The following is a 12,235-nucleotide window of genomic DNA, read 5'->3' as shown; positions in this document are numbered from 1 at the left end:
AGTCATGTTAGAAATATACATTGAAGAAATATACAGTAAAATATTTAGCAAATTATATGTGCATTCATCCTTTAACCTGACAACGCTACTTAGAGAAATCTATTCCCCAAATACAGAAAGATGTGTGTGCATGGATATTTATTGAAGCGTTAAGTTTATAATAGAAAAAGACTAGAAATAACCAAAAAGAGAGGATTGCTTGAAAAAAAAGCAGGCATCCACTCAATATTCTATTGCTGAAAAGAAGAAATATGGAATATATCTGTACTACATGGAGAGATCTTAAGGGTCAATATTACCAAGCAAAAAAAGCAAGGTGGATAAAAGTATGTATGGTGCTTTTTGAGAAAGGGGTGGCTGTGGGGTTGCAGAGATTGAGAGCTTGTACACCCAATTTTCATTATTCCTTATTATGGATCTACTGTTTGCAATTTGTGTACTTGCTGGGATTTATTGCAATCCCAAAATCAGTACTCATGGCTCTTTTTACAGTCATGGGTGGACTGCAAATATCCATGTGCAGAGTGGCAGAAAATTTGAATTATGATACATACCTTCCCAGCCAATGTCAAACAGGGTGACACTATGACTTCTTGTTTCATTTCTCATATTGTAAACAAATGTCCTTTTCATGGTTTATGCCATGTTTTTCACATTTGTGCTTTTTGTTGGTGACTTCGTGTTTAAAACTGCCGCTAAGTATAGTGCAAAGTGCTATCTAGTGTTCCTAAGCTCAAGAAGGCCATAATGTGCCTTAGAGAAAATGCACATTAGACAAGTTTCATTCAGGTATGAGTTAATAGTATTAATTTTCTGTGATTTCAGTGCTAATGAATGAACAATGTGTATTTAATAAGGTATCTTTAAACAGAAACACACTTAAAACAAGGTAACATATTGATTGGTTGAAGAAAATGTGACCAGAGGTTCACAAGAACCTGACACCCTGTATTTTTCTTATGAGCAATGATTCAGTAATCACTAACTTGGTGTTTGCAACACTTTATAGAACATAAGTACTACAAATAACAAGAATTTACTGTATTTTTTTTATAAAGATTAAATCAAAAAATAAAAGAAGTTTCCTGTGGTTGGGGAAGGGAAAGACAGACTGGAAAGGACAGGAATGAAAGCTTGACTTTGAATATATGTTGTTTTTGTTTTTTAGATTTAAATGTAATCATGTAAATGTTTTATATAATGATAAGTAAATTAATAAAATGCAATCCCTAAAAATCAAAAGCAGACTGAAATAAATGAATTACATATTGACCTGGTGGCATAGCCTCTGGAGAGGAATTCGTTAAAATGACTTTAGAACACATTAATTTAACTGTAAATTCCTAGTTGTACATGAAGACATAAAGAATTGTAAAATTATCCTAAACTGTTCTACTAAGTATATTGTTCATAGTGTAATTGTAATTATTATCCTGAAACTAGCATATATCATAGAATAAAGCAAATAAGTAACTGTTAATGTCATTAGAAACCCAAGATTTTCAGCAAAAGACAGAAGGAATACAAATATAAAACTAGGTTTTTTATGTAAGTTCTTTAAATTTGAATTTGGAAATAACAGAATCTATGGTGTATTTTGTCTTAAGCAAACAAAAAATGTTTTATATACTTCCGTTTTCTGAAAAGGCTTAGAAATCCTGCCCAACTGAGAATGAGTGAGTGCTCCTGGCATCTAAATTGTAATCCCTAGATATCATTTGCTCTGCAAGAAAATCAAAGTTCCTTGAAAAAATGGGCAATTCCAGGTTATGGTCAACAAAGGAATGGGAAGCGTAGAATGTTTTGTCATTTTGGAAAGGAGAGCTATCAAAGACTACTAAGCTTGTGTTAAAAGGACTCAAGAACCCATTATGGATATTCCTGCTGGTCATAGATTGGACAACTTGAACATCAGTATAGAATAACTACAAGAGGACTAAAACGCATCACAGATGTTTAAATCAATGAGTTGGTAATGGTACCTAAAAACAAATGAAACTACTTACTGGTAACCTTTGGAGTATATTAGGAAATCAAAACATAATTTTGGAAACATACTAATAAAGGAATGATACGAAGCATTCGTCTTACAAGCAAGAATTATACCTCATAGAAACCAAATGATAAATGAGAGGAAGCTCGCCATCTTGGAGGTGTTTGAGCTAATGAATAAGCAAATAATGCTGAAATTAGACAATCTGTATTTTGCACCCCAAATGAAGTAATGGATCTAGGAGATGATCATCAATGACTGACAATATTACAAAAAGACAGCCTTTCATTGTGTGCCTCCTGATGAAAGTCAATATCACCACCTATAAAGCATGCTTAAGATCAAACCTAGATATGATCAAGTGTCTAGATCTAAACTACCAGTTTACAGTAAATACAGGGACAAAGGAACAGGTTAAAGCAACACCACAAGGATATGATCAGCAAAATGGAAATGTGGGAAATTCTTCAGGACCACCTACCTACTCTCTTCAGCTCATAAATTGCGAGATAAAAACAAAATTGGAGGGGAAACCAGTAGTCTGTAAGATATTTAAAAGACATTTCAACCACTTGCAGCAGAGGACTTTATTTGCAACAGAGTCAACAATTTATTTAAAAAAGTTTTAGAAACTTGAGGTAATCATACACTGGATATTGTATGGTAGTAAGGAATTGTGGATTTATTTAAAGTGTGTGAAATGGTAGTGTGGTTATGTTTTTTTTTTTAATTTATCTGTTAGAAATAAATAGATTTTTGGATTAAATGATAAAAAACCTGGAGTTGCTTCAGAATAGTCCATATTGAGTGAGTGGGAGGTACAAATGAAACAAAACTAGTTATGAATTAGTAATTTGAAGCTGAGTAATGGGATACTTCCATTATCTTATTATTTTTTTATGTATCTGAAATTTTCTGTAGTAAAGAAATAGCAGAAATGGTAAACTGGTAACTGAAACTCTTTAGTATTTCTTAAAAGTTCATTTTGTTTTGAAGGGTCTCATGTCAAAAAATAAAGAACAATTCAGACCCATCCTAGTGTTTATAGTACACAAATATATAGTTATTTAAATGGGAAATAAATAGGTTTGGGCTTCTATATATCAATTCTGGAATCTTGAAAAGTTATCTAAAAGATGTCTGTCTAGCAAGTAAGTTTAGCCAGCAGAATGTTCAAAAATCATTTTGTGTTAGTGGCTTGGTACATTGTAATTGACAGTTTTGATGCATGTCATGATACAAATAGCTACAGTAGCACAGAGGGAAGAAAAACTTATTTCCACTAATGTTTCCTTTCAGGCATTTGACATTATCACAGACTGACATGGCAGCATTAACAGGAGGAAAGGTAATACTTTATATATTAGAGGATTTGATCACCCCACAAATAATAACGATTCTTAAATGAACAACTTTTACTTTTAACAGGGATTCCCCTTCTTGTTTCAACATATTCGCGATGGCATCAATATAAGACAAACTTGTAATCTGATTTTCAGCCTCTGTCGATACAATAATCGGCTAGCAGAACATGTAAGTGCTAAGAAACAGTCTTAAAGCTTTTTGGTAGTTTTTAAAAGAATGTTCTGAAATCCCCCTTTTTTGTTTTAGATCGTGTCTATGCTTTTCACATCAATAGCAAAGTTGACTCCTGAGGTATGTACACATTAGTTAATTCATGTTTTTAATTCATGTTTTTAAACCTTTCTAATTGTTGGAAAAAAAAGAAAAAACCAAAGTATCTCCCATAACAAAGTTTATTTTTCATTATATAATCTGAATAAGCTGAGTTACTCCTTTATATTTTACTATCTTAAATGTAATTTTCCCAGTTAAATATAAATTTATGTATAAGTTCAACATATTGGCATGCCACATAGATACTAAACTTTAAAATTGTTTGATTTGAAGCATGTATCATAATTGTATTCAAGAAAAACGAAGACTGACCAGATAAAAAAAAAGACATAGATAATAATACAGTATTAAACAAAAGTAGTTTTGTAAAATGGTAATGTTTTAGCCACATTAATGACACTTTATCAAATGATGTAATTTACACCTTAGAAATAAAGGGATGCCACAAGAAACATTTAACCTGAATTATTCTATAAATAAGGTTGTCTCATTAATAAAAGTTTTGAGTGGTTTTTTTCCAAGTTGATATCCAGAAAAATACATGTTTTCTATTATATGTGATGCCCATGCAGTTGACTTTGTATCCCAAGTTGATCCTGCTGCCTTATGATAGTTCAAGTTTACATGCAGGAGTACTGAGATCTGCTAACCTAACATAGATTTAAATGTGATGTGTAGAAAAGTTCTATGTGTTTCTTTTCCCCTGAAACAGATGGGTTCAAGTACATTTAAATACACAGTTATGTATGTTTTACAGGCAGCCAATCCTTTCTTTAAATTGTTGACTATGCTCATGGAGTTTGCTGGTGGACCTCCAGGAATGCCTCCCTTTGCATCTTACATTCTACAGAGGATATGGGAGGTAAGTCTTGGAATAGAGGTTTCAGTATTTCTTTTTCTTAGAAATTTATTTTTCTAATAAAGTTATTGCCAGCTTAAGTACCATCTTACTTGGGTAATCCAAATGGTTTTAGAAGGTCACAAGTCAGGGAAGAAGACATGCTTTTAGTCAGGAGACTTAGGGGAGAAAAGGAGTTCTTGTTTCCCACAAGTTTAAAGACTTGTATGTAGAGTCATAAAAATAGTCTTCAGCCAGTTTAGCGTTTTCATTCCCTTCCCTCAAAAAAAATTCTGTAAGGCGATAGAATCTTAGAAATAAAAGCCACATGTTTTCTGTAGTTGACAGAAATGATACAGGAAGTACCAGCCACGTCCTTTCCTTCAGAATAACTGCTGAGGTCGCAGAATTTCTCTTGAATGGTGGGAAGACCTACTTTTTAGACCAAGGGGTCAGCAAACTTTTTCTCTGATCAGTTAGTAAACATTTTAAGTTTTGTGGGCTCTGTGATATCTTTTGCAACCGTTCAGCTGCTATTTTAGTTAATGTAAAATCATCTAGACAGTACATAAATGAGTGGGTATGAAACTGTCCCAAAAGCCAAATCTACATTCTTAAGATTTCTTTATCCAATGGGAAAAAATCTCCCTAGTAATGCAGTTACTACTTTTCATTCTCATGTGCAGTAGTAGATTGGACACACAATAAGAAAAATAAAGATGAGAAACTACAGAATTAGAAGCACTTTTAAGTCAGTTTATAAATTGAATGAGATCTAAAAATCATTGGGTCCCTGACTGCTTCTATGTTAGAGTCCTTGGTTATTTTATTTTTATTTTATAAACTGATGACAGATTTTTCTGAATATTTCCTATGGATAAATGTAGCTTTAAAAATGAAGAGGTGCACCTGGGCGGCCCAGTCTGTTAAGCATCCAACTCTTGATTTTGGCTCAGGTCATAATTTCAGGGTCGTGAGATTGAGCCCCATGTTGGGCTCTGTGCTGGGCATGGAGCCTGCTTAAGATTCTCTCTCTCCTGGTCCCTGTGCCCCTCTCCCCAGCTTAAAAAAATTAATTTAAAAAGATGAAGAAAAACTGGTGAAACTTAGGCACTAGTTTTCAAAAAACTACCTTGACTTTAAGTGATTAATGGCATATACCAAAAGCAAGTAAAAAAGTAACTCCTCTGGGACCCGTGAGTGGCTCAGTGGTTGAGTGTCTGCCTTTGGCTCAGGTCGTGGTCCTGGGGTCAAGTTCTGCATCGGGCTCTCACGAGGAGCCTACTTCTCCCTCTGCCTATGTCTCTACCTCTCTCCCTGTGTCTCTCATGAATAAATAAGTAAAATCTTTAAAACAGAAAGAAAAACTCCTCAATTAGTGGATTATACTCTGTTCTTGTCATTTTATTTTTAGGTAATTGAATACAATCCTTCTCAATGTTTGGATTGGTTGGCAGTACAGACACCCCGAAATAAACTGGCACACAGCTGGGTCCTACAGAATATGGAAAACTGGGTCGAGCGGTTTCTTTTGGCTCACAATTATCCTAGAGTCAGGACTTGTAAGTCAAATATTCAGAACTTAAACCATTTGTTGTTCCAAGTTTTGCTCTTTTGTTTTTAAGGCAATTATAGTAATGCCCATTGCATATTACAAAGACTTTTGGAGATACTGATTTAAAGGCCAAAGTTACAAAAAATAAAAATAAATAAAAATAAATAAAGGCCAAAGTTACATTAGTATTTGGAAATGGCAATGTTTTGCAAATATCCAGTGTTTTTTGGTGTTTCAAGGATAGGAAACTGTCCTGTCTTGGTTGATATCACCACCACCACCATTTTTGTTTCCTTGCTTGATAGATTACAAAGCATGATAAGCATTAATTGAAGAGGAACATAATAAAAAGGTATTGAAAATATTGAGAGAAAATATTCAATGAAATCATGGGAGTTAAATGATAAACACCTTTACAGAGGCTAGAAGGGAATAAACATCTTGGAAGACAGATGGACAAATGCGAAAAGTAGATATTTCACAGACTAGAAAATTGCTTGTTAAATAATATATTTTCTTTTGGTAATATTCAAAACCAAAGCTGATTTTTAAAATGTATTTAATTATTAAATTTAATCATTAAAATCATACTTCCTAACCATCTGCTGAAAGGGCCTAGAATGAGTGATACTGCAATAGCAACTTGCACATGGAATACCCCTAGATGTAGGTTTCTAAAGACCATTCTCCAATAAAACAAATAATAGCTCTTTGAAGAAAGGGCTGATTCTAGGTCTGGGGCAGGTAATATACAAGATGAGCCTGGAGCGTCTAGTAGGACCAGAAAGTAAAGAAATACTCAAAAAACAAAATGATAGGAGTATGTCGGACAGACACAGAACCAACCTGAAAGAACGCCCAATGGCTAAAGCTAGAACTTGAGTAGAAAAATTAACATAGTGCTGGATTATACCCCCAAGTATAAAATAAATACCTATGAATCCGCGCTGATAAAGGATCAAATAAATAAATGGAGAAAAGACAAATCTCCTATACAAAAAAAAATTCTAAATGTATTTATGTCCATCCTCCCTCCAAGGAGGTGGAGCTTAACCTCCCTACCCCTCAAGTGTGAGTTTAGTGACTTGCTTTCAAGGAGTAAGGAATGGGGAATGGGTTATGTAACTTTTTTTTTTTTCCCCAAATTTTAGTTAATATACAGTGCAGTGTTGTTTCAGGAAGATTGAATGATTTATCACTTAAAACACCCAGTGCTCATCATATCAGGCGCCCTCGGTGTCCATCCCCCACAGTCCATTCCCCACCCACTCCCCTCCATCACCCTGCAGTTTGTTCTCTCTTTAAGAGTTTCTTGTGGTTTGTGGGTAGCATAACTATAAGTGAAATTTGACAAACATTAACTCAGCCAGGTGATTATGGTTAATATCATCACTGATGAGTGTTGATAGAATGTACCCTTGATGTGATATGATATAAACTTTACCTGTCTGGTCTTCATTACAAAAAAAAACATCATTTGAGGGACGCCTGGGTGGCTCAGTGGTTGAGCACCTCCCTTCAGCCCAGGGCATGATCTTGGGGTCCTGGGATCGAGTTCTACATCAGGCTCTCCCTCTGTCTGTGTCTGTGTCTCTCCTGAATAAATAAATAAAATCTTTAAACTGTCAAGGTTTTCCAAAATCAGGGAGAGCCTGAGAAACTGTCACAGCCAAGAGGAGCTTACAGAGACATGATTAAATGTAATATATCCTAGATGGGATCCTGGAGCCAAAATAAAAGAACATTAAGGGAAAACTAATAAAATCTAAAGTATGGAATTTAGTTAAAAGTAATGTGCAGTGTTGGTTCCTTAGTTACAACAAATATACCATAGTAACAATAGATGTTAATAATAAGAGAAAAGTCGGGAGAGAATATGGTAACTATGTCTCTTCTGCCTGTCCTAAAATAAGAAGTTTGTTTGGGAAACATACCTTGTACTGGTTGGGTACGCATGGATTGGCATTGGTACTCATAGGCTTGTTTTTCCTGCCAGTTTATGTAACCCTATAGTGATGGGTCATTTATAAATGCTGACACCTATGCAGATTGGCATTTATGTTCTGACTTCTGACCATAAGACAATAAAAAATATATCCTGAACCCAAAAAAAGTTTTTTTTAGCTGTTAAACCTAATATTCATATACTGAGGAAGTGGCCTCCTCATACATGGCAGTTGAAGTTGTGAGTAATATTACTTTATGAAAGGCAGTTTAGCTATTTGTACCAAGATCTTCAAAATGCTTTGCCCTTTATAAATTCAGTAATATCATTTCAAGGATTCCAGTGTTGTAAATAAGTCATCCAATATATGGGTGCTTAAATAGCTTTATTTATTATGGTTATGAAAAATTAAAACCTAGATGTTCAGTTGGGAAATAAATTGTTACAGTCAATCACTTAAAAATTATAAGACTATAGTAATATGAATAAGTCCTTTTGCTATAAATTGAAAAAAAGCCCAGATATTTGAATGAAATCAATATAACAATAAGAATTATAGTAACATGTATAAAAGAAAAACTACTGAGAAGTATATTAAACCCTACAAAATTTTAAGGAATGCTTCAGAATGTTTAAAAAAGTGGAGACATAAGTTTATGTCTTAAAATAGTTGAAGAATTGCCATATAGAAATGGAGATTGACTTATTCTAAGTTCTCTACAGTATAGAACTAAATGAAGGGACTCTTTAGTCATAGCAAGGCAGTGTTTAGCGTGATAGCCTATTCTTCCATATTGACCTTCCTGGAATTTATTTCTCCTAAAAAGACCTTATTTTTTATTTAGAAGCAGATAGCTCCTAAATAAATAGATGGTTTGGTATATAATAAAATAAAGCTAAATGTTCATTGTAGAATTTAAGTGGGTCTTTGGTAGAGTATTTTGAACCTTGAGTTGTGTTTGAAAATGTTTCATAAGAAGATTTGGGGGTAAAAGTATGTAACCAAGTAAGTTTTTTCTAATCACAATTTACTTTTCTCAATAGCAACTTACACAGTGATTGATCAAGATGACCCCTACATGCCAAGTTTTAATATTGGAAACCTATACCAAATTGAGCCTAACCAGGGCGATATTAATAGGTGAAAAAATACTTAGAAATGTAATATTGTGCACAAAATTGTGCATAAGGTTTAATTTGAAATCTGTAAAATAGGTTATAATTAATTTTAGAAACCCTAACTTTATTTGCTTTGACAGACACTGGAAATTATCAAGCTATAGGTAAAATAATGGGAGACAAAATTATAGGTATATTGAAGAGTTAAAAACTCTAAGGCATTGGAAGCCATGAAGAGGCTCTCTGGTGGTTGTTTTTAGGAACATTAGCTCATAAATCTGACTACCTGGGTTTGAATTCCAGCTCTGCCATGAGATGTGTAACATGGGTATAGTCTGACTGTTTTAAGTCTGATTGAAAGTGAGGATAATAGAATTAGTGCCTGCTACATGAAGTTATGGTATTAAATAGCATAAACATTTGATAAATGTTAGCAGTTCTTGTTGTTGGACCATCATCATCATTATTGTCTCCCAGGGCTATATCTGAGTTTCACCTCTATCTGTGTGACCTTGGTCTTTGCTTCTCCAAGATTTAGATTTTCCAGTGTAACATTACCTACCTCCAGAATGATTGTGAGGATTAAATGAAGTAATATTTTTAAAGTACCTAGCTCAGTGCTTTGCACACACAGTAACTGTTTTTATGGATGAACTCAACTAATGAGTCATTTATTTCTCAGAATTGTATGCTTAATAACATTTTTCAGGTATGTTGAAGAAGGGATGCTTGATTTGTGTTCAGAGTCAGCCTAGAAGCTTCTAGTTATGGAATGAATAAGTCATGGGGATAAAGCATATAGCATAGGGAATATCAGCAGTGGTACTGTAATAGTGTTGTGTGGTGACACTGTGGTGAGCACAGCATGACATATAGAGAAGTTGAATCATTCTGTTGTACACCTGAGACTAATACAACATTGTGTGTCAACTGTACTCATGAAAAAAAAATCTTAAAAATACAAATTTAGCCTAGGAGACTTGTAAAGATTTTCCAGAGTTAATGTTCTATAATTGGCGGTATATATATATATATATAAAATCTTCACCTTACAATGCACTTTAAAGTAGATTTCATTCTGTCTTTATAACTTTATATTTTACTGTTAATCTGTAAATTATTACAAAATAACTTACCCTTATTTTGTAAAGAAGAAAACATGCTAACAAAATTGAATGATTTGACCATGTTCAGACAGTCTTAGCTAGGTCTTCTGACTCTAAATGCGTGTTCTTTTCAAGTTAAACCATATTATTTCCTGAGAAGAAATGCAGTGATAAAATAAGTGGAAAATTCTACATCTCGGGAAAGCTTCTATTAGTGCAATTATTGTTGCCACTTAAAAAATAACAATGACAATGGAAGATGTTTGTTTTCATCATTCCTTAGGAAGTCTCTTTGGGGCCAGTGGTAGAGCAGAAAGATATTAAGAAATGTTCATGTCCCTTAATTTTTATTCATTTTAATTTTTAAAGAGAAGAGTGGCTTTGTGTTTAATGACTGCTCTTCAGTCTGTTTTATATCTTATAAGGATCTGACAGTTTTGTTTTACATTTTATAGCTGCAGCTTATCTTCTGGTGTCCCTTATACCAAGCAATTCATTCCGCCAGATGTTCCGGTCAACAAGGTCTTTGCACATCCCAACCCGTGACCTTCCACTCAGTCCAGACACAACAGTAGTCCTACATCAGGTCTACAACGTGCTCCTTGGTTTGCTCTCAAGAGCCAAACTTTATGTTGATGCTGCTGTTCATGGCACTACAAAGCTAGTGCCCTATTTTAGCTTTATGACTTACTGTTTAATTTCCAAAACTGAGAAGCTGATGTTTTCCACATATTTCATGGATTTGTGGAACCTTTTCCAGCCTAAACTTTCTGAGCCAGCAATAGCTACAAATCACAATAAACAGGCTTTGCTTTCATTTTGGTACAATGTGTGTGCTGACTGTCCAGAGAATATCCGCCTTATTGTTCAGAACCCAGTGGTAACCAAGAACATTGCCTTCAATTACATCCTTGCTGACCATGATGATCAGGATGTGGTGCTTTTTAACCGTGGGATGCTGCCCGCCTACTACGGCATTCTGAGGCTCTGCTGTGAACAGTCTCCTGCATTCACAAGACAACTCGCTTCTCACCAGAACATCCAATGGGCCTTTAAGAATCTTACACCACATGCCAGCCAATACCCTGGAGTGAGTAAAATTGATAATTATATCTGTATCTTCAAGTTGATTGGAAATAACCTATTTTTGCCCATTGTGGGAAGTGGTAACAAAATATGGAGGTATGGTCTACAGTCTTTATTAAGGACTTAATGTGTTTGTTTTCTTGAATATATGTATATAATGCTATATTACTATAAAATTTCTAAGTAATATGGATAATTTTTCTTAGGTTGATGTTGAAATTCTATCTCTAATTGAACTTAGCTCTTATCATTTGTTTTTTTTTTTTTTGTAAATGTGTCTTTTATATGTGCCTAATGAAAAAAGTCAGTTTTGTGGTATGGTTTTAGGGAAGTATTTACTGTTTAGATAACTGATCATTAAGATTTACATGCTCTACTAAGATGTGAGCTAGACAGTATTTTTATCTTAGCTATAGTATCTCTACAATACTCATACTGTATTTAGGTGAATGAAATGGTTAAGGGATCTATCAGGATACAAATATGTGCAGTCTAAATCTGATTCCTTTTTTTCTACAGACTATTTGTAGATTACATATTAAAACTTTCCCCCTTCATGTATGGCTGTCATTCCTGGATATTTCTTGTCACTGTTGCTTCTTAACTCTCTGTTGTAAACTGAATATTACACCAAGAGGATATAAATCTAGAAAAAGGGTTGGAAGAAGAGTGCAGAATACTTTTTTTCAAGCTATTATAATATAGAAGCCACAAATTGCCAATGTGAGAAGTTTTTGCTAAATGGGAGATGGTGGGAGTGGAGGAGCAGGAGCTTTTTGATGACTTCCAGTGCTTAAGAGTTTAATTAAATGAATACATTGAAGAATATTTTAATTATTGGTATCCTTGAATTGCATACTATATTTCTTTTTCCTGTTGTAAAAAGGACCTTTCCTGTCCTTTAGATATGATGTAGTAAATTGTTCTCATCCAGAAGGAATAACCTGGTTTCCAG

General features: G+C 34.1%; 1 protein-coding gene across 4 annotated transcripts in view; it reads left to right on the top strand.

Annotated features, from left to right (window-relative positions):
- USP34 (ubiquitin specific peptidase 34) overlaps nucleotides 1–12,235 on the top strand; it is a 246,821-nt gene that overhangs the window by 213,042 nt on the left and 21,544 nt on the right. For all 4 annotated transcript variants that reach the window (XR_005987998.1, XM_041756567.1, XM_041756568.1 and 1 more), the window contains 6 exons: nucleotides 3,293–3,341; nucleotides 3,422–3,526; nucleotides 3,605–3,649; nucleotides 4,389–4,493; nucleotides 5,884–6,031; nucleotides 10,650–11,284. Coding sequence is in view for 3 of the 4 variants with exons in the window: in XM_041756567.1 (XP_041612501.1) it covers nucleotides 3,293–3,341; nucleotides 3,422–3,526; nucleotides 3,605–3,649; nucleotides 4,389–4,493; nucleotides 5,884–6,031; nucleotides 10,650–11,284 (1,087 nt within the window). In the remaining variant the exon portion in view is untranslated. The remainder of the gene's footprint in view (nucleotides 1–3,292; nucleotides 3,342–3,421; nucleotides 3,527–3,604; nucleotides 3,650–4,388; nucleotides 4,494–5,883; nucleotides 6,032–10,649; nucleotides 11,285–12,235) is intronic.

This window comes from Vulpes lagopus, chromosome 5 (genome assembly GCF_018345385.1).
Source record: "Vulpes lagopus strain Blue_001 chromosome 5, ASM1834538v1, whole genome shotgun sequence".
Taxonomy (NCBI): Eukaryota; Metazoa; Chordata; class Mammalia; order Carnivora; family Canidae; genus Vulpes; species Vulpes lagopus.
The sequence above is the reverse complement of the archived record's forward strand: the minus strand, read 5'-3'. Positions and strand labels throughout refer to the sequence as shown.